The 27,778-nt window shown below is 38.5% G+C and overlaps 1 protein-coding gene and 1 long non-coding RNA gene across 2 annotated transcripts; one reads left to right on the top strand and one right to left on the bottom strand.

The window, feature by feature from the left end:
• Window positions 1-4,252: 4,252 nt before the first annotated feature.
• LOC18429943 (SUPPRESSOR-OF-WHITE-APRICOT/SURP RNA-binding domain containing protein 1) lies at window positions 4,253-25,141 on the bottom strand. The gene is made up of 3 exons (XM_006840111.4): window positions 23,936-25,141; window positions 5,643-5,920; window positions 4,253-5,566 (listed from the first exon to the last, which is right to left on the bottom strand). Exons 1-3 carry the CDS (start codon window positions 24,907-24,909, stop codon window positions 4,758-4,760), a joined length of 2,061 nt encoding a protein of 686 aa, XP_006840174.1. The 5' UTR covers window positions 24,910-25,141; the 3' UTR covers window positions 4,253-4,757.
• On the top strand, window positions 16,261-16,687 carry LOC148781776 (uncharacterized). The gene is made up of 2 exons (XR_016058535.1): window positions 16,261-16,422; window positions 16,579-16,687. It is a non-coding gene; the product is annotated as an uncharacterized LOC148781776 (long non-coding RNA).
• Window positions 25,142-27,778: the final 2,637 nt, after the last annotated feature.

The raw sequence follows: 27,778 nt of genomic DNA, 5'->3' as shown, positions 1-27,778 counted from the left end.
TTGCACAATCCCCACTTGTGTTAGGCATAGGATGAGTTTGATTACATAATCGAGACCTCCTCACCCTTGTCTTTTTGCATAATGACAAGGGCATTCTGTTTAAATCATGGGGGCACAAGAGTCTTTTGATTTTCCGATGAAGGAAACTATGGTAAAACTCTCCTTTCTCATTATTATCCCGCCATCATTCTTGCGGATTCCAAGGCGAGGACGCCCAAGCATCACACCACCCTTGAATCCCACTTCTTCTTCATTCTTTGTCATTCTTCTGCCTTGAAACACATAAACTTTCCTAATATCCCTCTGTATTTTTCGACAACTTCTCATTTTCCCAATGACCTTCAACAAGCGTTTGTGACCTGTTTCAATCATGTGAAGTAAAGTTCCATTGACCTGTATTCGACCTCTTTTCTCTCGAAAATCTTTGCAACCTCATGTCTAGTGAGTTTGAAAGCTTTTCGACCAAACTTCGGTCATTTGCATCCAACTTCGGTAACCTTGAAGCTTTAAAGAACATCCCTTTCTTGCAAGCAGAGCTTGCAGATTTGGGTCTTTCGAACTTCCGTAACCACATTCCAACCCTTTCTACAGGAGTTCAGCACAAAACAATGAGTGCCCCTTCCTATTCTATTTATGGTATATCTATTATCTCTTTTTTTTTATTTTACGATGTCTATTATCTTGTTCCATCTTTTCCGTTGTATCAACTTTAACATCAATTCCTGGTTGTAACCTAGCTCTTGGGCATCTGCTCTCGATGGGAAAAAGGTTCAATGACCTTTATTTAATCCCATCCTCTAGGTCTGAGCCAATGCTCTAGGGTTATGCCCCCAACTTTGGCTTTTGATCAATTGGACATGGGATTTTTTGAGATTTAAAACTTCATGTGGAAGATATGCCCAAATTTTGTAAAAATCCAATGGAATTTCTTCAAGATTTGGCTAGGCTTTTTGTAAAGTGTCAGTTAAGAAATCAGGGGTTCAATCCTAAAATTGAATGACCCTTGCGTTTGGTTACTGATGTTGGGTCCTATCTTCCGTCGATAAAGTTTGATGCTTATGATCGCCTGGCGGTTTAAACCTTAAAACAAATTTGGGGCTTTTTCAACCTTAGGTCTCGAGTTCTCAAGCATAGGTTAAAAGGTTACCGACTTATACATCTGAAACTATCCAGGGGTCTGAATCCCAACTTCCGGTCATATAAGAGCATTGATTATTGGTTTTGATCATCGGGTTGCACATATCAAGCATGCTTTTTGGGGATCGAACCACGCCCTGAGCCATGAAGGCAATGGGCACAGGTTAGTAACCTTAAACCATAAAAAAAGTATGGGGCTAACGATTGATCTTCGTCACGAGCATGCGAAGGCATCAGGTGTAGGTTAGGAATCTTAAAACATAAAAGAAGAATGGGACTAAGGATCCAACCTCGTCGTGAGCCTGCGAAAGCATCGGGTGTAGGTTAGGAACCTTAAACCATAAAAGAAGTATGGGACTAAGGATCAAACCTTGTCCTGAGCCTACAAAGGCATGGGGCATAGGTTAGGAACCTTAAACCACAAAAGTAGTATGCGACTAAGGATCAAACCTCGTCCTGAGCCACGAAAGCATCGGTCAAGGGTTAGGAACCATAAACCATAAAAGATGCATGGAATTGATCCTTTAATCATCAAAGAATCATGAAACTGATTTTTCACTCTCGACAATTATGGTCTTTAAAAGACTAGAGTTCAAGTTCTAAAAATAGCTTGTAATATATTTTTGGACTGCGTATTTCAAGTTTTTTCTAATTCCATAAATCTGCACATTTTTTGCAGCGTCAAATTTCATAACTAGGAGCAAAATTTTAATTTTAAGCTACCATAAAAACTTTAGCACTTGCATTTTCAACCAGGTTCCGAACTCAAGATTTACTTTTAATCATAAAACCTAAGCTTTACGTTGACCTCACCCTTTTCAAAAGTAACAACTATATTTAGTCGGCTTAACCACGTAAATTGATTTTGTTAAGCAAATTGACGAACATGGTTATATTTCCCCTATATTTGAAAAAAAATAAAAATTATACTAGGGTGAGGCCCTAAACAATTACATTAAGCCGCAACTCAAAAATTCACTAGAAGAGGTTGTTTCGATGCCAAGAGTCCTCAAATCGATCATCTCAACATCTAGATGTACGAACATGAGAACAAATGAATTTCCAGTCTTGGAAATAGCGTATCTTATAATATATTTTATAGACCATCAATTTTCAAGTGTTCATAGATCTCTTTGATATACACTATTTTTTACGCTAGAAATTTTATAATTAGAGATAAAAAAAAATTCAAACCATTACAAAGACCCCAAATCTAAACAACATCTTTCGATATTATTTGAAAGTGTGCCTTACTTTGATTTTTTAGTGCCTCAACCTTATACACACCACACCCTTAAAAAAATGGTGGAAATATAATGTACATAGCTTATGTTTGGTATACACAATGCACAAGTGGCGTATGCATAGCTACCCCATGTATCATGACACTCAACTTTCGAGTAATAAGCCATCATTGTACATATTGTTGGTCGTCTCTGTACTACTTAATAGGTACCGTTTGAATAGGTGTCAATCTTAAACAATCTGAGTAAAGCGCGGATCTAAATCTAGCTAAAGAAGTAGCTCAGATACTAGTAAAAACAATTAGGATGGCTTAAAAATTCATTGTCATGCCTAATTAAGAAATTTAAAGCTCAAAAGTGGTTTAGATTGAGAATATTCATAGCCATTAAATTTTTTGAAAATAAACGGTCTAGATAATGTTTTATAAGATGTACCATATCTTTTTTTTTTCATATTCATACATCTCGAAGTGGAGATGACCAGTTACACGGTTTTCTTCAAAATCAAAACACCCTTTAAAAATGGATTTATGAAACACCAATTTTAAATGGATTTATGTGGTGTAAAGCATAAGGTTGACACATTATAAACTTTTTCCCTTCTTAATTCCATGATCATGACCCTTGTCTAAAGGCGCCCTAGATGAGAAAAGCGAGGGCCTCTAATTTGAGGAGTATGCAATGGGACCGCAAAGAGAAAACAGGACCGTTCAAATAATGGGAAAGAGAATAACAATTAAAAATAATAATAGGAAAAAAATTATACACCTCGGACTCAAAACGTCATTCTCTGACTCCATACCACCCTAACCACTATTCGATTTAGCCCAAAAACTTTTTAATTTGCACGTTAGAAACAGACATTCATTACATAGATAATCTAGAGCAATTCATTCATTACATAGATAATCTAGAGCAATTCATACTTTTGTTTGGAAAAATCATGAGTTTAACCAAATCAAGCTAACCTACAAAAGGGAAAACAGAAAATACTTAAACAGCAGTAATTGAATCAAATCTGCAAGATGAACCAAAGACATTTTGCATAATTGAATCAAATCTGCAAGATGAACCAAAGACATTTTGCATAACTGTTTGTGCACAATACACCTGAATTTCACTATGCCTATTTCACAACACAGAGTCATATGCTAATCTCCATTGCCAAATACAACAACTAGTACCAAATCCACCCATTGCACGCTATCACTATCCCAAAATTTTGCAGCTGTTTTCAAAGCCTAATGTTTTCATAGAACACAGGACTTCTTAGTGTTTTAAAATGCATTCCGTTTTAAAATGCGGAATGCAGCCAAAAGCGATGGGGGCCGATACAGCGATGCAGCTTGATACGGCCCTGATGCGGATGCAACGCGACGATGAGGTCAATAAATATAAAAAAATCTAAAAAATTAAATTAATGCATAGAAAAAAATATGGATGTGATATATATAATAGTAGATATGTTACTTTAATTATTAACTTCAAAACTATTCGTTGTCGGAGATTCTGTATCCGATTATCCACTATCCTCTAATAGAAACTAGAAACTAGAAACTTGAAACTAGCTTCATAAAACATTCAACAATCAAAAAACATAAGCACAAATTTGCACCATAAGCACAACCATCAACAACTATAAGCACAACCATAAGCACAAATTTGTACCATAAAGCACAACCATCAACAACCATAAGCGCAACCATAAACACAAAATAGTGATATTAAAAATCAAAAATTAAGCTCAAAAAGAGTTAATAGTTAATAACTTAACTATTAACTCTTATCACAAATTCACCCTAACATCCCCAAATTAACAATCAAAGGCATCACATCAACATCCAAATATCAAAAAACAGCCAAATCAAATATTTGAATGAAAAATAAATTTCTGCCAATTTTTTTTTTCCCTCGATTTGATGCAAAAAAAGCCACAAAAGTGGCTGGAAATCATCATTTAAGGGGTTTACTACCCCCAAACAGTTTTCCCCATTTTTGGATGGTCAAAAAGACCATTTTGCCCCTCCTCAAGAGGAAATATCGAAAAAAAAATTGACGAAAGGGGCTGCGGTAGAATGCAGTGCGATGCGGTGTGATTCAGGATGCGACTACGATGCGGCACATATGCGGCTGCTTAGGCCAAAAGTGCATATGCGATCAGTTCTGATGTGGAGCCCACCGCAGCATACCGCATGATGCGGCCACATTTTAAAACCATGCTTCTTACCCCAGGCATAGGCAAAAACACATACATGAAGCCATCCATTAGTTAAACACCATAATTGTACCAATCATTACGAAAACCATATCAGAAAAAAAAAAGGGGTCATCCTACCACAGATTATAATCAACAAACTTCCTCTCACCAAAAAGGGCTCATCTCGCAGCAGCTCTAGCACTCATTGAAGAGTGATAATTTGTGCTTCTCTGCTTTCTATACGATGTGTACACATCATCATATTGGCTCACCTCATTAGGATCAGCAGTGGCCCCAAGCCCAAGCCTGCCACTGCCGCTCCTCTCAACACTCCCATCTGCAAAGCTCCCAGTCTCCAAATCCATCTGCAAATTGGGTGGTGGTGGAATGCATGCACCACCTTTACGCACCACTCTTTCCCTCTCATCCTCATCTTCATCAACATCATTCACATGATCAGGTGATCCGGACTTGCGTATGGGACCCTCAGAGGGGTTAACCTCTCCTACTTCCTTGAAAAACTTAGAAACTCTATCTAAAATGTAAGATGGAGAGGCAGTGGAAGGAGGGATGACAGTGGGGATATCTAGAGGACTCAAGGGAGAGTAAGGAACCCCACTACCAATCTGCATCTTTCGTACCATGCCAGGAATGAGGCCTGGTGGGAATAATGGGTAGGGTGGGGGAGCTTGGTCGCTGACTTTGGCTGATGGAGGAGTGAGTTGGGACATGGTTAGTTGTTGAGTCGGTAGAATGGACAAGGGTGCAGAGAATTGCGGCATGGGTTGTAAGCTTTGAAAACTGGAGCTGTTTAGGAAGTGTTGACTCGTCGAGGGGATGAACTGAGAGGTGGGCCCCACGGGCGGTAGGGAAGTGGGAAGGGCACCGGTTGGTTCTTTGTGCTCATGTTCAAGTGAGGGTAGGCCTGAGTTCCTGTGCTGATCGGGTTGCCACTGTGCAAGACCCTCTGATGGTCCTCTTGGTAGCCCTGTGACCAATTTAGAGTTTAGAAAGGGCAGGAAAAGAATTAAAACACACACTCACACATGCACACAGCGAGAGACCTGTCAGTCCGGATGGTTCCATTGAGGAAGCAGGATCTTTTGTGGGTCCGATCATAGAAGGGAGAAGTCCCGCAGTCATGTCTCTATCTAGGGCATAGATGGTGTCGTCATCATAAACTTCCTTCGAGGCCCAAAACTGCAAAATCTTCTTTAGCCGAGCCTGATTTGCATCTTTGTTTTGAGGGTTGTGATAAATTCTAGCCAGCATAGCCCCAAGAACTGGTCTAAAGGCGAGGGCCTCATTGTCGAGTTCTCGAGGATTCATACGCCTCTGTAAACTGCAGTAGAAGACACAAAAAAGTTTTCAAGTATTTCAAATCAGGCATTGAATGAATCCTGCAATGAAATAAATAAAAAAAGCCTCAATCTAAAGCCTGCAATTTAAATAAAACAAAAATGTTAATGGACGATTCAGGCTCAGAGAAACCTTGTTTCCAACTAAAAGTTGTTCTTCGACAATTGGGGAAGAATAGAATCAGATCAAATCATCGGGAAACACAATTTTCTTGCATGTACATAACAGTTCAAAAGACGCAAATTTATGGACTGACACAATTGCTTACATGACAAATAGAAGAGGCAAATCTATTCATGGGTAAAAGAATGGGATCAAGGCGAGGTGCGCCACAAGACATCTTGAATTCCATTCCTATCATGGGTAAGGGACGCTGAACTACCAAAAAATAAAAATAAAAAGTATCTATGCATAGGCACTAATGATACCCCACTTCAGACAAACCACCCTAATCTATGACAACAATCTATAGACCCACATAGTTGCCTTGCTCTCTCTATGAAACAAGTCTTAGAATCTGCTTCATCTACCCTAAGTCCATATATCATAGGTCGCATGAAGCAACAATTTAATTGCAGCAATATCAGTTGGAAACTCCCACTATAACTGTATTGCGTAATAGCACCCCCTTTTCATCAAGCTTTCTTTCAGATGCAACCAGATCATCAGAAATACTTTCTTTCAGATGCAACCAGATCATCAGAAAGGATTTCAAACTTTAGGTAGCAGTCCTATTTCAAACTTTAGTCAGCAGTCCAGCTCAATCTACCCTGCTTCAGTCCAATCAATTAGGCATCTATAAATTGGTGTTCACATGCAATAGATTTATGTGAAACGTCATAAAAAGTCATCATGGCTTCTTCCCATAAAGAACAGAAGCCACTTACCTGAACTTATATTCAGAATGGAGTGCAGAAGAATCACCTAAAACCAGAAAGCTATGAGAAGTGTGGACTTGATTAAGGTTATATCCACTTCTAGTAGTGCAAATAACTTGCAGGGATGTAGTCCAATTGCCCTACTTAGAACTTGTGACATAGTATTGTACAGATATGTCTTACTAGTTCTGCCCCTGTGCCATTATGTGATCCATTAACTGTTTTAATTATTGAGGGTGCCTCCCTTAGGTGCATGATTTGTACGTTCACATGGTTATTCAGGCATATGCTGACTGCAGTATTTAATTATCAATTATTTTTGTCAACATCCAAAAAAACTTCAATGGGAAAGCTTGTCGATATATTGCCAACCGGAGTTTTCAGTCTCTGACAAACTATTGAATGCTAGCTCATCTAATACGCATGTCAGCGAAAAAAAACAAACTACCCCTTTCTAATACACATGACGGGATAAGAATAAAATTGTGATAGTAAAGTCTTGCCAAATACGTAGAGAGGCATGATAATATTGATCAGTAATGACCTAAACAAGTTCAAGAGACAAAATCTGAGGATCTGAAAGAACTTCCTAATCCAAAATGAAAGTTTTCTTTGTGTTGGTACCATCTAAAAGCATTAGAACCTGTTCTAATTACTTAAGAACTAAAAAATAGGCGACCAACCATCTGGGACACAAAATTATGATCGAGTAGAGTTATCAAACAGTCAAAAAACATGGTCTTGTTGAACACAGGTAAATGGCAAAGTTACTTTACAGATTTAAAATAACTCTTGGGACATCCTATTTCAAGGGATCCACACTTGAACATTACCCAAACCAGTCTCCAATCATGGCCCTATACTTACTTGACTCAACCATCACCCAATTTGGCCCCTAGACCTTACAGGTTCGTAATGATGTGGCTTGTGAATGGTAGGATATACAGCCTAATCTCTCAAAGGTTGTCCTCCTTTGTGTTTCAAGACTATGCAAGAACTGCCAACTCCTTTAAGAAACTAATGACCTGGAACCAAGAACACTTTTCGGCCACCGCCCATTGAAAAAATTGTCCCCGATCTATTATCAAAGATATTGACCTGCTTGAGGATGTCCGCTACCTGAACCCAAAGGAGAGATCCACTAGAAACACTACTAAGATCGACCTACAAATTGCTTCAGGAAGGACGAGATTTTCAGGCATCAAATGGTTAAAGGAAACAGAAAAAATGTTCTTCCATAAAATGGCTCTCTATAGGAAAAGAAGCAACTCTATCCTACAAATTAAGGTAGAGGGCGCACATTCGAAGACCACAATGACATCTGTCGCGTGATAACTTTCTTCAAAAATATTTTTTCTGCTGAAAACATCATCTCACCAAAAGTTGCCATTATTGAAATCCTAGTTAATCTCCAATGCGTGGTCCGTCTGCTTAGGGAAACCATTCTATCAAAAAAGAAGTTTGTAGGGCCATCATCAAGCTAGGCCATGACAAGGCACCTGGGCCCGATGTCTTCCCAGTAGATTTGTTCCCACCAATTGTGGTAAATTGCCAAGACATTATGGACTGCTACTCTGAGTTTTACTAGAGGGGCATCACAAACAAGGACATGAATGCCACCATCATCACCGAGAGGAGATCAAAGACTTCAAATCCAACTGCCTGATCAACAGTTCCTACAAATACTAGCCAGTGCTGACCTCCCAGCTACCCAGGAGCTAAGCCAAGTAATGTCGCCTCCTCAAGGCGACTTTGTGCAAGGAAGGCAGATCCTTCACGTGGCTCTAATTGTGCACGAATGTATTGATAAACGAGCCCAATCAAACTCGTCAGAAATCATTGCAAATTAGATTTTGAAAATCCTTACAACCGCATGAATTGGGACATCCTCAATTAAATTCTAGCTTTAATAGGTTTTGGAGCTAAAAGGAGATCCTCCATGCCAGGTTGCCCCTCCTCTGAGCACTTATAGATAGTGTTACATAGACGCCGACATGAGTATCGTGTCCAGTGTGTATCTCAAGTATCTAGAACTTTGGCCCAAAAACCCACTATGTCCTCGACACGTCCATGCAACCTTATATATAATATACACATAAATAATAAAAGAATTTCAACATATAATTTGTTAAAATAATAAATAAACGATCTAAAATTTAAGAAAAATAAATAAATTTTATGGAAGAAAAATAAAAATATATCCTTCTATATATGCAAAAGTAATATTTTGCATAACGCATGTCATAATTATTTCACAATTGTTTTAGTAGAAACATTTATAATTTGACATTATCAGACGGATGGCAAGCTGAATTCAGCACAACACAATTCATATTTTAGAACATAAATCACATTCAAACTTTAGAGACACTCTATGTGACAATCTTAGTACGTAAGAATATTATAATAAATGACTATAAAATCATCATCATAGCCTTTTCCCAATTAGTTGGGGTCGGCTACATGAATCTTGGTCCGCCATTCCGTTCTCTTAAAGGCCATACCCTCAATGAGGCAATAAGTCCCCATATATTTTCCACCCACGTCCTTTTGGGCCTACCCCTTACCCTTTTCAGTCCTTCTACTTGAATGAACTCGCACCTCCTAACAGGTGTTGTACTTGGTCGGCGCCATATATGGCCAGCCCACCTAAGTCTACTCTCTCTCATCTTATCGCCTATTGGTATCACACCTAAATTCTCCCGTATGGATTCATTTTGAATTCTATCCCTTCTAGTCTTGCCATTCATCCATCTCAACATCCTCATCTCTGCTACACTCATTCTATGGGTATATTGTTTAATGTCTGCCCAACATTCCGCCTCATAGAGAAAAGCTGGTCTCACAGCTGTCCTATAGAACTTGCCCTTCTACTTTATGTCCACCCAACATTCTAGTTGCACATCTTTACTTCGCCCACCTAGTTCTAATTTTGTGTGCGACATGTTCCTCAATCTCTCCATTTTTCTGTATTATCGACCCAAGATAAATAAATACATAAATTTTATATTTTATTACATTTTACTATTTGATAAGAGAGTTCTTTTATTTTGAGTCATAATATTTAAATAGTATACTTCTGTGCTCTAATAGTCCATCATTTAGTTTAACTATTATACTATATAAAATGTTGTTCATTTAAATACACATGACAATTCCTCATAGTGATTGCAAGTAGCAGGCTGCTTCAACACGTCTCATGTTCCAAACTAGCCCTTGGCATTCATTTTTGAAAATGCAATCCTACAAAGTTCAAAAAAGGTTTAGTCACATGAAAAAAACAACCCTCACAAGGATTTGATCTCAACACCATTTGCGTCAAGAATATCCGCACTACTATTTGGCTATGAGCTTCCAAATTTTTTTTTTTTTTTTGAAAGAGTTAAGTGTGACCATGAGCTTCGTAATTTGCAATATAATGACGACACTCCAATATGAAGTGTCGACAGATAACCAGTAAAATGGCCTGAGACATACAGACAACATGTCAAACCGGTGTCTATGCATGTTGACACGTGTCAAAGTGTTGACATGTGTCGATACCCGATACAATGAGATCTATGAAGTGTCTAGGTAATACTGCTTCTAGATCCTCATCAATTGGTCCTTATAGGACATTTTCCTACATCACGAGGGTTACGACAGAGTGATCCCCTTTATGTGTTCATGTTTTTCATTGGGCAGGCACATTCGGCAGATCCACAGAAAAAGTTTACAACCATGAGTTCCTAAGGGGGTTTGCCACTTCACGACTAGGAAAGGCCGTCATCCACCTCCAATATACTAATAATATATACATGTTTTGTAATATCACTCTTGTGAGATTATTTGGGGTGGTCACTATCACAAAAGTGAATATGGCAAGGACCAAGCTCCTGAGGGTTGGGCTTTGAACATATCAATGCTCGATCCCTTGCAAGGAGAATGAGTTACAGTACAGACTTTTTACCCAAAAAATATCTCAATCTGCCTCTTTGCATGGGGAAACCCATGAAGGACAAAGGAAATGACATAGTGCAGAAGTTTGAAAGATGGTTAGCTGCCAAGAAAGTTTGTACCCTCTCCTTCAGAGGTCGAAACAACTTGATAAAAGCCACTTTAGCTATATCTCCATGTATCAAATGTTCCTCTTCTGCATGCTGATGAGCAAAGTCTATAAATTGTAATGGTTAATGCAGAATTTCCTATGGAACAGGTCAGACGCTACTCACAAAATACATTTGGTGATGTGGGACAGTGTTTGCTTGACAAAAAGGTCTGGGGATCTGAGAACTCAAGATGCAGTTGTCACACAGAAGCTCACAATTGGTGGTGGTGGTACACCATCCATCAGATTCCATATGGAATTAGCTCGACGCTTACCATTATGTGGGTGATGGTATTAACCCCATGCCTGCAGCTAGCAATCTTGTGGAAGAAGGCAGTGTTTCTATCTCTTGCTCAAAGCCATTTGATTCTGGATGTCTGGAACAGATTTCTTCCTTCTTGAGAAGATGCATGGCCTCTTGTCGTTTAGAAGACTTAGAGAGGTTAAGGCTCAGATCTCTTCAACAGTGTGCAAATCTTTGATTTGAGTGAGCACAGCAGCACAAAAGTTATTTAGGATCTATGGCTCCATTGTTTATTTACAAGTTTTAGTATGTGAAGCGTTCTTTGGAGTTTGAAACCTGCCCACTCGTGGACAGAGAAAGAAACCTGTCAGGACCCAAGCAGGTTCTCAAATTTGGGTTCATCGAATTAAGAGGGTTTGAATCGAAAAGGTTTTGGTCCCAATAAAGGTGGGAGGGCATTGAGAAGGATGGGTTTGTGGTCCAAGGAATAGGATCCATTGTACATGTCATCTCATTCATGGGAGATCAAAAAGCAATCAAATATGATTAAGGTAGGATCTGAAGAGTGGTTGGACCAAGTATAAGCAGAGCCATTAAGAAGGATATCGATGACATTCTTGTGGGGAATGAAATTTGAGAAGCCAGTCATGATAGCAATGATTCTAGTATGACAGTTCCATGTACCCATCTGACAGTGTTGAAATCTCCTCCTATGACCCATGGGTTGGGATGCAAAGGCACTAAGCTCACTTCAAAAGTCAAAGGCTTAGTCCGTTCCAGCCATATACAATCGTGACTTCCAGCAAACATCATCAGAATTTCTATATAGGGCAATGGATACCACATAGGATCCAATGGTTTCAGAGACAAAAGTGTGAATAGTGGGATCGGAAAGACGATAATTCAAAGGATCGCGACAGTGCAGCGTCTAAATGCACCTTGGGGATGAGGACAATGTGTCACATCGGTCGGCAGAGCTACAGGTGTATTTGCAGCTGAAGCTTCTCGAGACTCATTGTCGACATCAATGAATACCCGGAGTTGGTGAAGGCTGACTTCCAGGATGAGGGAGAGAGGAAACCTCAACTTGGATGTGAGAAGATGTGGGACGCAAATTGGTGACATGGCAATTCTTGGATGGTCACGCTTCCAGACTTCTTCGTGTGAGAATTGGAGCATTTGCAGACTATTGCAGTTGATTCGTGACACCTGCAATCCTCTAGAGTAGGAAGGAAAATTATGATCCACAATGACTGCTATAGGCATGAAGATTTTTGCCTCTTGAGGGGAGATGGAGATTTTGTAAAGATATGTTCCAAACTTCAAGAATATGGAATGTAGAATGCATTCTTAGTCGGAGATTGGATCAAGATGGTGGAAGAGCCTATGGGGAGTTTCTGGAATGTTTTTTTAATTTAATTTTATGGAACCTCCACAGAAATCTCCAATGCTGTGTAGGTGGCCAGATGACAGGCATGCAGAAGAATACCTTGAAGATGGATCCATATTCTTCAGTTGGGAGGGCTAAGAAAGCCCAGCTCCAAGGTTTGAGATGGAGTTTGCATTTTCTCAAGATGAGGTCTCTTATGGCCGCAACTAAATCATCACTTCCTTGGAGGGGAAAGAAAGGAGGTAGGCTGCCCTAGCCAGAGGCTAACACATATGAATTTAGAGTTCAAGATGGTTATGCATATTCCTAGAATTATGTCTAGGTGGATCAAATTCAGCTATAGAGGATAGTTTCAGGAAATCTAACATGTAGAAAGCTACCTTGGATATGGATGAGCTCTTGGCTTGGTCTAATGACAAGGGAGAAGGTGGTTAGGAGTATTTGATGTTGAATAGGTAGGTTTCAGGTTTGGCTTGTGGGTCTACAAAGTTGGAGGAGTTGAGAGTGAGGTAAGTTTGTTCGGATTTCTAGCTTTGGTTGAGTTGCCGATAGAAAGCTTTATGAGGCTGTAAGAGGTGTTTTTAGTTATATGGTATAGATGGAGCAAAGGGATGGGAGGTTGATAAGAAAAGGAAGTTGGAATTATGGTTGTAGGTGTGGGTGTGAGTTAGGGGTTTCCATGGCACTAAATGGAGTTAGGGAGGGGGTCTGTTTTCTGTGGGGGGGGGTGGTGTGTGAGCTTAGTAGGTTTATTAGTAGGGATTATTAATCCTACTAAGGGATTATTAGTAGGTTTAATGAGCTTAGAGTATTTGTGGCTAAAGAGAGGACAAAGGAATATGGGTTGATTTAGCATTATCATCTAGAGATTTGGGAATTGAGGCTGTTGAACCATCGAGACGCACAATCGAAGGAAAGGAGGGGAAGGATCATCATCATCATCATCATCATCACCATCATCATCATCATCATCATCAAAGCCTTATCCCAACTATCTTGTTCCGCCATTTTTCTCTATAAAGAGTCATGTTGTCAACAAACCATAAATCCCCATATCTTTTCTCACTACTTTCATCTATGTCCTTTTAGGCCTTCCCTTTTCCCTTTTAGAGTCTTCCACTTGAACCTCCGAACTGGTGTTGTATTGAGTTTGCGCTGCACATGGCCAGCTCATCTATGTCTACTTTCCTTCATCTTATCGCTATTGAAGCCACATCTAAGTTCTCTCGAATGTATTCATTTTGAATTCTATATTTTCTTGCCTTGCCACCCGTCCATCTCAGCTACACTTATCCTATGAGCATGTTGTTTCTTGACTATCCAACATTCCGTCCCATAAAGCAAAGTTGGTCTCACAGTTGTCCTATAGAACTGTCCCTTCAGCTTTATTGGTATATGCAGCAATCAATGTTTAAAAAAACGGACCGCCCGGCGCCTAGGTGCCCAAAAAAAATTTTTCGCAGGCCTGGACTTGGGCATCCCAACACGAGTGGCCGTACCTGGGCGGGCGCCCAACACAGTTGACGAACTTTTTTTTTGTAACTTCGCCCAAAAGGGCAAAGGGGGTCATTTTGATGCTCAAGTTTGTATAAAATAAGTTTAGGGGTTTATTTTCAACCCCAAACTGAAAAAAAAAACAAGAAACCCTCAATCTTAAACTTATTTATGAGAATCTAAAGCAATTGCTGAGAATCAAAAGTACTTCTTGTGGATTGAAAAAGTTTGTCTTTCTGATTGAAATTATTTTTAGGGTGTTATTGGTGGTATTAGAAGACTTTTAAGTTGATTTGTGGCTCGACTAAGATAGCCAACATCGAAGATCAGAGATTGGGTAGAAAAGGTCAGTCTGTAATCTTTATTTGAGATTTATTATTTCAATTTGACAGATCTTCTGTGGGGTCTACTAGGGGTAGAAATCCGGGATGGAAATATTGTGTTAACCCAGATAAGAATGACAGAAATAAAATTATGTGCAATTTCTGTGGACATGTTTCTAATGCTGGCATATATAGATTTAAGAAACATCTTGCCGGTATTAGAGGTGATGTCGCCCCATGTAAGAAAGTCTCAGATCTTGTAAAGAAAGAAATTTTGGAATACATTGAAGTTGAAAAGGGTAAAAAGTTGCAAAAAAAAGGATATAGCACAATTAAAGTCAGGGGTTCATATTTTTTATGATAATATTGAAACTGAAGAAGAGGATGCTGAAGAGGAGGAAGAAGAGGTAGCCATGGTTAGTACTCAGAGCTCTAAGACCAAGAGGGCTTTTGGGTCTAAGAAGGCTCGTACGAGAGGGCCTATAGATAGTTTCTTTACACCTAGCCCTGAGACAGTAATTGAGAAAGGCTAGGGAAATTGGAAAAAATAGGTGACAATTGAAAATAGGTTTAAAAAGGAAGATAAAGCCAGGGTGATTCAGTATATTGCTCGGTGGTTTCACCATGCGGGCATTTCTTTTAACACTGCTAGTTTGAATAGCTTCCATACAATGTTGGAAACAATTGGGCAATTTGGGAGGTTTGAAAGCTCCAACTCCTTATGAAATTGGGGAGCCACTACTGAAGAAAGAAGTCAAGTACACTAATGAATATCTCAAGACTTATAAGGAGGTTTGGGCTAAATTTGGAGTTTCTTTGATGACAGATATGTTGAGTGATAGGAGGAGGAGGAGTAACATGAATTTATTAGTAAACTGTCCCACGGGTGCAATTTTTTTGTGCTCAATCGATGCTGCCAATGATGTTCATGATGCGTATTATATATTTTCTTTCATTGATAAGGGTATTGAGGAGGTTGGGGAGGAACATGACAGATAATGCTGCTCCCAATCTAGCTGCAGCTCATTTGCTTCGACAAAAGAGGTCTTGCATATTTTGGACTTCTTGCGCTGCACATTGCGTAGATCTTATACTTGAGGCAATTGCTGAATTGCCTCCTATTAAAGGAATTATTTTTAAGGCTAAGAAGCTTACAATCTTCATAAACAGTCACATACTTACCCTTAGCATGATGCGTAAGTTTACAAAACAGAGAGAGAGAGCTAGTGGGGTCACTAGATTTGCCACTGCCTACCTTAGTCTACAGAGCATGTATAAGAGGAGGATCGCATTAAGGTCTATGTTTGCTTCAGAGGCGTGGAGTAGGTGTACGTGATCTAAAGATGCCAAGGGAAAGAAGACACGAGATATTATTCTTTCGAAATATTTTTGGCGTAAGGTGAAGCATGCGATATTAGTATTTCCTCCCTTAGTGAAGGTCTAGCGCTTGGTTGATGCTGATAAGCCCTCCATGGGCTTTATATATGATGCAATGGAAAGGGCTAAGAATGAGATTGCTGAGAATTTGCCGATGATGCAGCGAAGTATGCCCCAATTTGGGAGATTATAGATGATAAATGGGATAGGCAGCTCCATAGACCATTGCATGCAACGGAATACTACTTGAACCCCAAATTCTTTTATGCAGATGCAGATATTGAGTCAAAAGGGGTAATTATGGATGGATTTTAATGAGTGCCTTGAGAAAGTAGTTCCTGATCCAAATATCCAAGATAAGATATCAATTGAAGAGCTAATTTCGTAAAAGTGTTCCTTGATGTCATTTGGCAAATATATGGCATTAAGGCAGAGAAACAAAGACGAACCAAGTAATATTCTTTTGACTTATGTACTTTTGTTTTATAAAATATAAATTTATAATTTTCTTTTAAGTTCTGATAATGTTAAATACCTAAATTAATTATAAAGGTTGTTGCCCACATATTGCAGCCCAATGGCGGAGACAGCATGAGAGCAGCGCTCCAAACCTCCAGAAGATGGCTATGCGGATGTTGAGTTTGACAACTACCTCTTCTGGTTGTGAGCGCAATTGGAGTTCGTTTGAGATGGTATTTTACTATTTTACTATGTTACTATTTTAGAGGAATAAAATTTTATATGCTTTTTTTGTTTATAAGTTCATATTTAGTTTGTAATATAGATTCATAAAAGGTAAGAAGCTCATAAACCTATAGTAGTTACTTATGCATTATTTTTCCTTATAGGTGCATACAAAGAGAAGAAATAGCCTTGAGCAAAGGAAGCTCAATGACTTGGTTTTTGTTAGAGAGAATCAAAGGCTCAAGAAGAAGAAAAACCAGCCAAAAAAGGACCCTATCTCTTTGAAAGACATGGAGAATGCTTCAGATTGGCTAGTTAGTGACCTTGGTACTGAGGAGATCTTCCCTGGGGATGGTTTGACATGGGAAATGGTCGAGGAGGCTTCAAGGCAAGCTTCTGATCCTAGGAGGACTCGAGCAACTTCTTCTGCTGGTACTTCACGGAGGGAGATAGAGGAAGAGGAGGCAGATTCAGAAGAATCTCTGGAAGAAGAGGGATATGTTGAAGAGGGTGATGATTCTAATGATGACGGCCTCAATTATAATGCAAAAGAAAGCAATGAAGATGATGATTCAGATTCTTAATGATATATTGCTTGTCTTCTCTCTTCTTTTGAAGTAACTTTAATACTTTATTGCACCATCTTGGCTTGGACTTTAAACATTTGGAGTTTGAACGATTTTTATTTAGTTATGTAGTTTGTAATTTTTTTGTCTTTTTGAACTATTTCGTTGTGTGGTTTACTGGTTTTTCTATAGTTTTGGAAGTCAGTTTGTTGATGACTTGGAGAGTTGGAGACTTGGAATCTTGGATGTTATTATGGTTTATTTTATGGACATGGAATATGCCAATATGGAGAATTTCTGAATTTGAGCGTTGGAGACCTTACAGTAGCCTATTAGAGTTTTAAATGTTTTGTATGGTTCAAATTTTGGAATAAATGACAAATTTTGACACAAATATATGCATATATGTGCATTTGGATAACAAATATATAAAAAAAAACTAAGAATTTACACCTCAGGGTGCCCGAGGTTCTGGGCGCCCGCCTAGGCGCTGGGCGCCAGGCAGGCCGCCTAGGGGCCGCCTAGCGTTTTTTGAAACCTTGGCAGCAATCACATAAAACTCCGAACGCACATCTCTACTTCGCCCACCCAGCTCTAATTCTATGTGCGATATCTACCTCAATCTCTTTATTTTCTTGGATTATGGACCCTAGATATCAAAAATAGTCTCTTTCAGGTATTTCTAGACCATTAATCTTAATTACTTCTTTTTTTCTACTCCTACTATTACTAAACTTGCATACCATATATTGTGTCTTAGTCTTGTTAATTTTAAAACCTTTAGATTCTAGAGCATCCCTCCAAAGTTCTAATTTTACGATTATGCTGCTTTTAGTCGCATCGATCAAAACTAAGTCATCCACGAGCAACATATACCACAGTATCTCATCTTGTAGATGCCTGATTAACTCGTCCATAACTAAAATAAAGAGCTATGGGAACAGGGAGAAACATATTTAACTAAAACAACTAGATATGCCTAGTTAACATCAACGTTGACCCCTGACATAGGCCTATTGTCACTAAAACCTCACTTGTCTCTCGACTAGTTGTCTGCACACTAGTTAATATTCCCTTGTACATATGTCTCACACTAGACGGGGTGCAAGGGTATGATCTAGAAAGGGAGCAGGGTAAGGATTAGCTAGGTATATGAGTGGGACAAACAAGGATAGGTTGTTTTTTTTTTCCCCTCTTTTTTTAAGAATGAAAAGGAAAAGTTATGGGCGAACAGAAGCAAAATGTGGTAAAAGTCATCGTTAGGATAAGTACCAAAGTTATCCTCCCCTTCTCCAAAGAGGCAAGAAGGAGGACAGAGAGAGGAGGGGAGAGATCAAAAGAAATATTGATGTAACGGGGGTTAACAGGATGGCTACAATGCCTTAAAAAGAAGACTAGTATGGGCTCACGGATGGGAACGAGTTGGATTTCGCCTAAAGATCCAAGTTACGGTGGATCCCAGGTAGCCCGCCTTATGAAGGAGAACATCCAACTCAAAGCCTCCTATTCTTTCTCGCTTATAGATCTACGTTTGCTATACTTGGACATCCCCGACATCGTACTTAGTAACAAAAGGTGTACCGCTTTGTCAGCCGAAACAGATCCAGTTCTACCAAACAAGTGAAAGGAGAGAACAACAGGCTAGTAACAGCCTTAAGCTCCCCGATCACCCCCGTGATGGGGTTAGGTCCCCACTTGTCTCCAGATGAGGAGGGACAAGACGACCAGCATCAACACCACTTCACGCCTATATTAACAGACATGGCGCAGATGTCCTTCACGTATCTGCTGAAAAGCATCCGTGCTTGCTCGTTCACCTTAGGATTAAGAAGAGAAACATAAAGCCATAGCCTCTGCAATCACTCCCTACTTATTTTCGGTTTCTTGCCTTTGTTACAACGATAGGAAAGTAATATTTCCAACATAAAATTTCTCTTTTTTGGACTTTAAAGAACTGTTATTACTCTTTTTTTGAAATTATTTATTTATTTTTATTTTTACTAAAACATTATTATTATTATTATTATTATTTCAAATAAATGTATGGTACATTATGTACCAAAATTTTGTTCTCTAATAGATTTTTAATTTAAGCTTTTCTCTCACTAATATTTTTGACTAATTCTCTCACTAATAGTTATGACTAATTTTAATTTATTATAAATTTAAAATATTTGATAATAATCATGTCATATCAAGGAAATAATCATGTTATATCATGGCAACAAAAAATGGAACCAATTTTTTTTGTTGTTTTAATTTCAAAGAATTTATAAATTTAAGTACACAGTTTTAAGCAATAAATGTAATTTATGACTAATTTCGTGCATTTAATTTATAAAATTTGAAATACTTTTAGAAATTGTGGCCATTCTTTGTTTCATTTCCAATTTGCTTTCCTTTCTAATTATAATATAGAATCAATATAAAACTGGTTTTAATATCTTTTATATTTTCAAATCTTGAATTTTTATTGCTTTTGAATTTCAATCAAAACTCAAATTTCCTGTTTCTAAAGGACTTAAAAATACAGTTAAATCTTCCACGAAATTTCTAATGATTTCAATATAGTTTATGACCAATTTTCAAGGTTCTTATAATGTATTCTTAAATACGATTTAAATATAGTTTATGACCAATTTTCAAGGTTCTTATAATGTATTCTTAAATTCTCTACAAAATATATCCTGACTTTTCTATGAAAATAGTTATAAGAAACCATATTTTATTTCTTTGTTATATTAAACTGAAATCAATTCTTTTACTTGGTCCTAATATTCAGGAACGTAGAAATAATGATGAATATTTTGAGTTACACCAAACATTATTTTAGAAAGGTTAGTAATTACATTCCACTTAAAATTGTGAACTCCAACATGTATCAGCGATTCTTTTGCTATTTGAATTCAGTGTTATTTATTTCCTTAAAATGGACTATTATTTCGATGCTACTGTCTTTTCTTGGCCTGTGGTCTGGTTTTTGTTTTTTGTCACCCACAAATGACTCTTGTTTGGATAGCTGGATACATTGTTTCAGTTTAGAACGAGAAAGAGTGACAGAGATCTACATGAGGATAAGAGGAGAACCACCCCCCCAACCCAAAGGGCGGGGGGTTGGTTTGTGAAGTCATATATATGAGGACAAGCATGATAGAGATTACATCCATGGATGGATAAGATGTTAAGGTCATGCTTTTGATTTATTGAGTACGTGTTGAAGAAAGTCTAAAGAGAAAATTGGAATGAAGATAGAGAAGAAAGAAGCCTCATACGAGAACAAGAGGAAACAGTTCTTTAATTATGAAACATGGATGTTGACTTGCTTTGATGAAATTATGTGCATGTGGGCAATTGCCTGCAATGTATTATTGCTCCAAATTACTATAATACCTTTCCCCATATTTTTTATGACAACCATCTTATTCTTTCTATTAGTCCCCACAATCCCATTAGGAATATTCTCATAAATGACCGGACCCCTATCTTATTCCAATAGAGAACAAAGGGCAAGAGGCTAAATGGTAATAACACCGGTAGTGTTATCAGGATAGGGGTCCGATCCTAATATAATTCCAGAATAATCATTTATAATAATTCATGTCTTATGTATATTCTATAGTAAAATGATCTTTTTAATTCAAGAAAAAAACTTATTTACCTTTTCAAAAAAAATACAGAAAAACTTATTTAATTGCAGTAGTCATGTAGTGATCAAGTGTTAATAGCTCCCAAAGGGGACCCTATTCCTTTGAAGTGAAAAATCTCTAATAATCTATTTTATCTATATGTTAATTATAAATACCTAACATGCTATATTAATTTTTGTCTTTGAATAGTTTGTTCTTCTCTCTTTCTCAGTGCATATCCAAAGGCAACGCACATAAACTGTAAATTCACTAGTGAAAATTCAAGCCACACATTTACAGTAGCTTTTCATTTGAAACAGTGACCATGTTTGCACAACTGAAAATAAGTAAAGGCCAATCTAGTATAATGTCTTTCTTTAACCTCATTTTATATTTAAACATAATGGGATATTTTACAACTTCCAGTGCTCAAAATCTTTCAACAGGACTATACACATTTAACATAGACCCCCATCATTTCTTTCACTAGTTTCTCAATTGGAGTCTTCATATGGTGAACCTTTGGATGATCGCTGATAGTGCAACTTGATTTGATGCATCACTTTATATGGACCAAGAAAAGAACTTACCTGAGTCTTCAGTCTTCACCTACCGTGGGGGCCAAAACAAGGGTTACAAATTTCAACTTTCGTCCATGGAGAGATGCTCATACTCTAACAACAGGGTCAATGCAAGTGCACCAGGTCATGTCCCGACAAGGGAGTCTGAGTCTTAATCACATATATTTCCCATTTTGGCACTTCTACACTTACACCCATGCTCATATTTTTCATTCTCAAATCTTGCTTACGTTTTTTATGGCATAGATTTTTTTCATGCAGAAGCTTGTAGGTTTTTTCACACAACCTCGCAGTTTGGCCAAAAAGCATTAGCATCATGAGTCCTTCCCCTTAGTCACCCATAAGGACCCCTCTCCATAGCTATGTTAGAGGACCTCATCCACCTTATGTGGTTGTGCATCTCACAAGTATCAAAGCTACCACCCTCTTGCTAACCCTATAATTAGAGAATAGCAGTGCACATCTGATGTCTCTCAAGTATCTTGCTAGTGAATCCTTACTGTTCGTCAATATCTCTTTTATAATGAGTTTCGTCAAGAACTTCTGAATATTTCCTTTTTTCAAGGTTGCACAGATGAATAGCAAACCGTAACAAAGGAACTCTTTGCTCCTCTAATTGTCATGAGCCAAAAGGCTGCGTGCAAGACAAAATTACATTGTGCTCTTACATTACATTCTAATGAAAATATTGCATCAGTTCCAACTAGGTTTCAAATGCTGAATTCAAAATTGATGGTCACGACCAATGCCTCGAAGCAAGATTAGTGGACAAACAATTTCAGCAACTCCAAGGAGATGAGTAAAACGGATCACTAGCCCAATGCCAACAAATTTTGGCTATTATTACTTCAACATTCCAACAATTGGATAATGGATCTAATGAATGTGTTCTTTTCTTTAAGAAAATAACAGATGTACACTTGGTCCCCATGGTTTTCGCCAAAGAACTCTAAATGACGCAACCTAATGGCTTCTGGTCCCCATGGTTTTTGCCAAAGAACTCTAAATGATGCAACCTAAGCGCTCTCGAACACATATCATCTCAACTATGTCAAAATACCATGCAAAGCCATTCATGAACTCCACTAGGCACTATATCCTTGATTTGATCTTTATAGGTACATTATTTAGTCCTACATTTATCAGTATAGAGCAACAGATTACTCTTAATATTTAGTGAACAAGGTATTCTACTCCTGTCTTGTGGGTATATCAGCCCAAATAAATTAAAACCAATGGAAAAAATACAGCCTCTCTAGACTAACCAAAATCACAAAGAACAAAAGGGTTCTCAAAGGCAGTGATCTTCAAGAGATAGACCAAGTAAAAGCAAACGCTGCAAAACAGAAGAGGCACTTGATGCGAAAGACTAAGGGCATCTAAATTCCTTAGGGGGAGAAATTTCTCTCAATCCATATGGTACTTGCCAAGTGCTTAACCCTCACATAAAGTGTTTTTAAACTCAGCTCAGTTACTCGGCCTTGGCACCTTGCTGAGGCGAGTATTGGTGCACATACTCAGGGATATGGGCACCTATACTTGGGCGAGCACTATAGGACTCGCGTGAGTACTGTTCAGTGGAGCTTTAAAATAAAATGGGATGGAAATCCGCCCCCCCATTTCCCATTTTCTTTGCAATAAGAGGCCAAAATCCCCTTTTTTATGCAAAACTTTAAATTATGCTAAAAACTCACTAGGTGTACATATTGAAAGCAATGGATTTGAGAAAATGATTTGTCTTCTCACATTTTCTAGATCAAAGAAATGGGAAATTTTGCCCTATTTTGAAAAGCTTTGATTTCGTCAAATTGGATGGTATATCTTTGATGAAAAGTAAACCATAGGTCTATCTTTGCATTCTTGATCCAACCGTAGGCTATTTCTTCCACAAAAAACAAAGAAAAAACTCACCCCAAAGAAGTAACCCTTAAAGCATTGAATTCTCTTACACAAGGGATCTATGCCACCAAAACGGAAATAGAAAATGTTAATCAAAAAACATTGTCTAAGTCATTTTCTCCACATTAAGAAGTGATACATATGTTTTACTCCAATTAGATCGCCCATGAAAGCGAATTTCAAAGGAATCATCAGGAATGGGTCCCTAGATAATTTCAAAGAAATCATCATAAGTGGTGCTAAAACTGCAAAAGCTATTAATTAGTTAGAGCCTTGTGAACAGAAATTCCGTGTCAAACAGACCGCAATCTCACCATTAATCAACAGTAGTTTAGATACTAAACCTTCGGACTGGAGGTGACCTAAGTGAAGTCATATCAGTAAATTTTCTAACCCAAAACTAGAGCACATGAGTGGAGCAAGAACCCTTTCCATGAATAAAAACTTTCTGACTTCTAACGGCAGTATATGCTCAATGAATGCATTTCACACATTTCCAGAAGCGTTAATATCCACATAAAAAACTCAGTGGCCATCCAGAATGCAAACTTGCTTAAAAAGGCATCCAATTTGCAAAAGCCTTAGTGCAGATTATAACTGAAGATTAATCCTAACATGGATGAATCACCTTGAATCGTTGTCTTAATCCAAACATGGCCAAATTGCATAAACCTATTTCTCTTTTTCCTCCCTTGTACAACAAAATAAGTTCCAAACTTGATGGTTTACAGATCTAAAAAAAAAAAAAATTCGCAGTGTCATCCACGAAAGATAGGAAATCATCACAAAATCAAAAGCATTCTTCAAAAGCAAAAGTAAACAAAGGCTGCATGTATGAAGAAAGAGCACCTGTCAAACAGTATGTCATTCGCAAGGTAGATGATATGGAGCTGCTTCTCCGAGTCGTCCAATGTAAGCACACGATCTCGCAATGCCTCTGCCAGTGCTGGCGCAAAGGGTGACCGCTGCATAAACCAAATCTTCGCCCCCTTAATGGACTCCTTTGTCCCTGTCAAGTTGTTGAGAACCCCACCCAACTCTGAGGCCACATCTGAAGGCAAAGGCCCCGACAAGCCCTTGAAAGCCTTAGGAGGTTGCTCAAACTCTCCCCTAATTTGCCCAAAAAACGGCTGTGGAGGCTGCCCTTGGAGCTGAGGAGGCCGGTGCTGGTCGAAGAACCCAGGGCCAGCAGGTCCCGGGAACCCAGCAGGCCCTGTGTGGTGCATGGCCGGGCCCATCGCGGGTCTGTGGTGCATGGGAGGGAGGTTAGGGTTTAGAGGAGTGGGGTTGAAATTTGGAGGAGCCGGATGGGTGCAAATCCATAGCATATAGCGATAGTAGGCGTGGCCTTCGCCACCAAAGAGGAAGGCATACCCGGGGTTGTCCTGCTGCTTCTCTCTGATCATGGCTTCGAACTCGGGGCCATTTTTGGCCGCATACTCAGCGAGCTTGTCGATGCGCTTTTGGAGCTCGGGGTCTGCAGGCGGGGGGGTCGGTGGAGGGGGAGGGTCCCATGGATGGAACAAGGGAGGGGGGAAGATGTTTTGGTGTTGTTGGGGAATGGGGTGTGGAGGGAGGTTGTAAGGGGGAAGGTGAGGAGGAGGATGGGGAAGGGGCGGCGGGCGGTGAAAGGCTGGGGGGAATTGGAGGGCGCCTGGATTGGGAAGGTTGTTGACAGGAAGATGATGGTTGATGGGGAAGGGGGTATAGGGGTTGGTGTTGGTGGCGCTAGGTTGAGGGAAGTGGTGTTGCTGTTGCAACCCAAAGGGGGACTGCTGCGCCTGTTGGGCGAAGCCGGAGTAGTCATGGGGTGGCCTCTCCATGTTTCGGCCTCGCTCCACCTCTACTGCGTGCGTTTAAAGGAGGACTGGTACCGAACCTGTACTGCGTTCAAAGGAGGACTGGTGATTTTAATCAGCAGAGGATGGAATTCATGGAGTCCATGCCAAACCCCTCGCTAGCCTTTCAATTTTGCGTGCATTTCAAGTCCACCTTAGAATCTGGGCTTCTACATGGTGGACACTGGACAACAAGGTTACCCCGATAGCCCACTGTGAAAAGTTATCGGATCGGTAGATACGCGATTCATATTGGAGGTTTGGCTGGATCCAAAATATTTGGTGTTGATGAACATCACCAAAAAAATTATAAAATCTGGACTTTTAGGTTTTTCCAAAAATAGTAGTATTGTATTATGGTTTTGTATTATTTTATTAAAAATATATAAACACTGAGAATTTGTGTCACGTCTAAGTGTGGTATCCACTACATTCCAAAATGAGATTTAAAAATGTAAATCGGTGCAATAAAATTGATCTCTCTAACTCAAATTTATAGTGAAAAAAAAGAAGTGTATTATATAGTTTTGGACCTTTTCATTAATAGAGAGAAAGAAAGGTATGACCCTCACAAATAAATAGGTCTATCGGGTAATACTTGGTATAGACAAAAATGAATTTTAAAACATGAATTTGAAATAAGCTTTAATGAAATTACAAAATAGATAAATAAATTAATACTTAAAATGGATAAAGCAACTTGAAAATAAATTATGAAGTGGGCATATAGACAAAAGGTGCCACATGAGCTATTGGTATTTTTTGTTTCCAAATATCTCATGAGCTAATATTATTTTTTTATTTAAATATCCCATAAATTTATTTTATTTTTTAAAAAATATCCTATAACTAGTGTTATTTTTTTCTTTTAAATATCCGGCCCAGACCCCTCCGCCTAGGCAGTTTATCAGACGCCGACTTTTTCTTCACTACCCTCAAGAAAAGCTTGCACAAGAAATATCTTTTAGATCCCAAATTTAAATTTTGGGCATATGATCGCTAGAACCCGACAACCAACCTCAAACAAAAAAAAGATTAACTCTCACTCTCTACGTGCCTCAAAGGAATGGCATCCCAAAATTTCACTTAAACCATCCAATTTTTGGAGGGAATGATCTAGATGTTTAAGAACTCAAAATCCAATTTTTTTCCTTTGAAAATAACCATCTAGTTATAATTAGATAAATCTAAAATTTTTAAATAAAAAAAATATCAAGCAAGTGTTTTGCCTAATTTAGTAAATGCATAGTATACTCCTGGGGTAGCCTCCCCGAGAGAACACACTATACATGCTCAAAAATCAAATAGTGGCACGGTAAAACTTCCCTGATAAGGAAAGAGCATTATCATTTTATTTTATTTTTTTGACAAGAGTAATGTATTTTATTTAATAAACCAGAAGATTACAATGAACAAAGTTAAAACAAATCAGGCGAGATACAATCAATGAATTTAATGGGACTCCTTTTTTAGCCATATCATCCCCAATAAAGTTTGCTTCTCTATGGATAAGGTTGAAAAAACACATATGCAGCCCTTGGTAAGATCCTTGATTTTTTGCCATAAAGAACGTAGCCACCATAGAGGTCTTGACAAGCAATTACACAAGTTGATTATGTTGATAGAATCTCCTTCAATATGCAAAGTACTATCCAAACATGTGTTCTTCCAAATGAATAGACCTTGTAATAAAGCTGACATCTTTGCATCTTAGCAGCCATAGATCTACGAGGAGTGGTTTCAAACTTCAACATCTACCCTAGCAACACCTCAACCTTCGATACTCAAAACCAACTCCACGAGGAGTGGTTTCAAACTTCAACATCTACCCTAGCAACACCTCAACCTTCGATACTCAAAACCAACTCCATGTACTAAAGATAATTCAGTTTTTTAACTCCTTCATTTCCAATGTCACGCCATCAAAAGTCATGTAGAACTCTAACCACAATTCCCATACCAATGCTCCTTTAAAATATTTCACAATAGTCCACCTATCCTCAAAGTCCCACAAAGCTGCATTTGACTCATAAGGTGATCAATCGAAGATGGAAGGGGCATAAGACCTCCTACTTTTTGCATTACTCAGCACCATAACTGAAAAATATATGGATGCAAAAATAGGTGGTCTTCATTATCCCCATCTTGTTTACAAAAAAAGGCAAATATTAACAATGATTTTCTCTCTCTTTCTTAAACTATCAATTGTTAGTACTTTTCTTTATGCCAAAACCCAAATCAAAACTTGTATCTTATGGGGGATTCGACACTTCCAAATCTCCTTGAATAAAGGTTGATTCCATTGAATGTGATCATAAAACCATAATTGAGATGCAGATTTCACTGGATAGATACCATCCATCTCAAACTCCCACACAGCCTCATCATTTGCAAAACTAGATATATGAATTCCTTTCAAGAGTTTTAATAATCTATTTATTGCTCCATCGCAATGTGAGGTATACGATGGTAAATACAATTGATGTTCCAAACTACTGACATCCCTTGGAATGTACCAGCCTCATTAACCTTTGCCATAGGATTAGTGCTTCTTTGAAAAATATGTGGATATAATAGCTTAAAAGGTACATCACTAGCCCATTTAGAATGCCAAAACAATGTATTATCCCATCTTCCAATTACCTGTCTAGAATGGGCCATCACTAACCTTCTCATTGAAGAGATTGCCCTCCACACATATGTCTGCCCACCACTTGAACTACCAACTATGATATTACGGTAAGGATCCAAGTCATATTTAGATTCAATGACATTTATCACTTTACATTGCTCGCCACCACCTCTTTGCTAACAATGCTTGATTAACTAATTTCAATCTCTAAATACAAAAATC

Source organism: Amborella trichopoda, chromosome 6 (assembly GCF_054954075.1).
Source record: "Amborella trichopoda isolate Santa Cruz 75 chromosome 6, AtrichopodaSantaCruz75HAP2 v2.0, whole genome shotgun sequence".
Classification (NCBI taxonomy): domain Eukaryota; kingdom Viridiplantae; phylum Streptophyta; class Magnoliopsida; order Amborellales; family Amborellaceae; genus Amborella; species Amborella trichopoda.
This window is presented reverse-complemented; position numbering and strand designations above follow the sequence as displayed.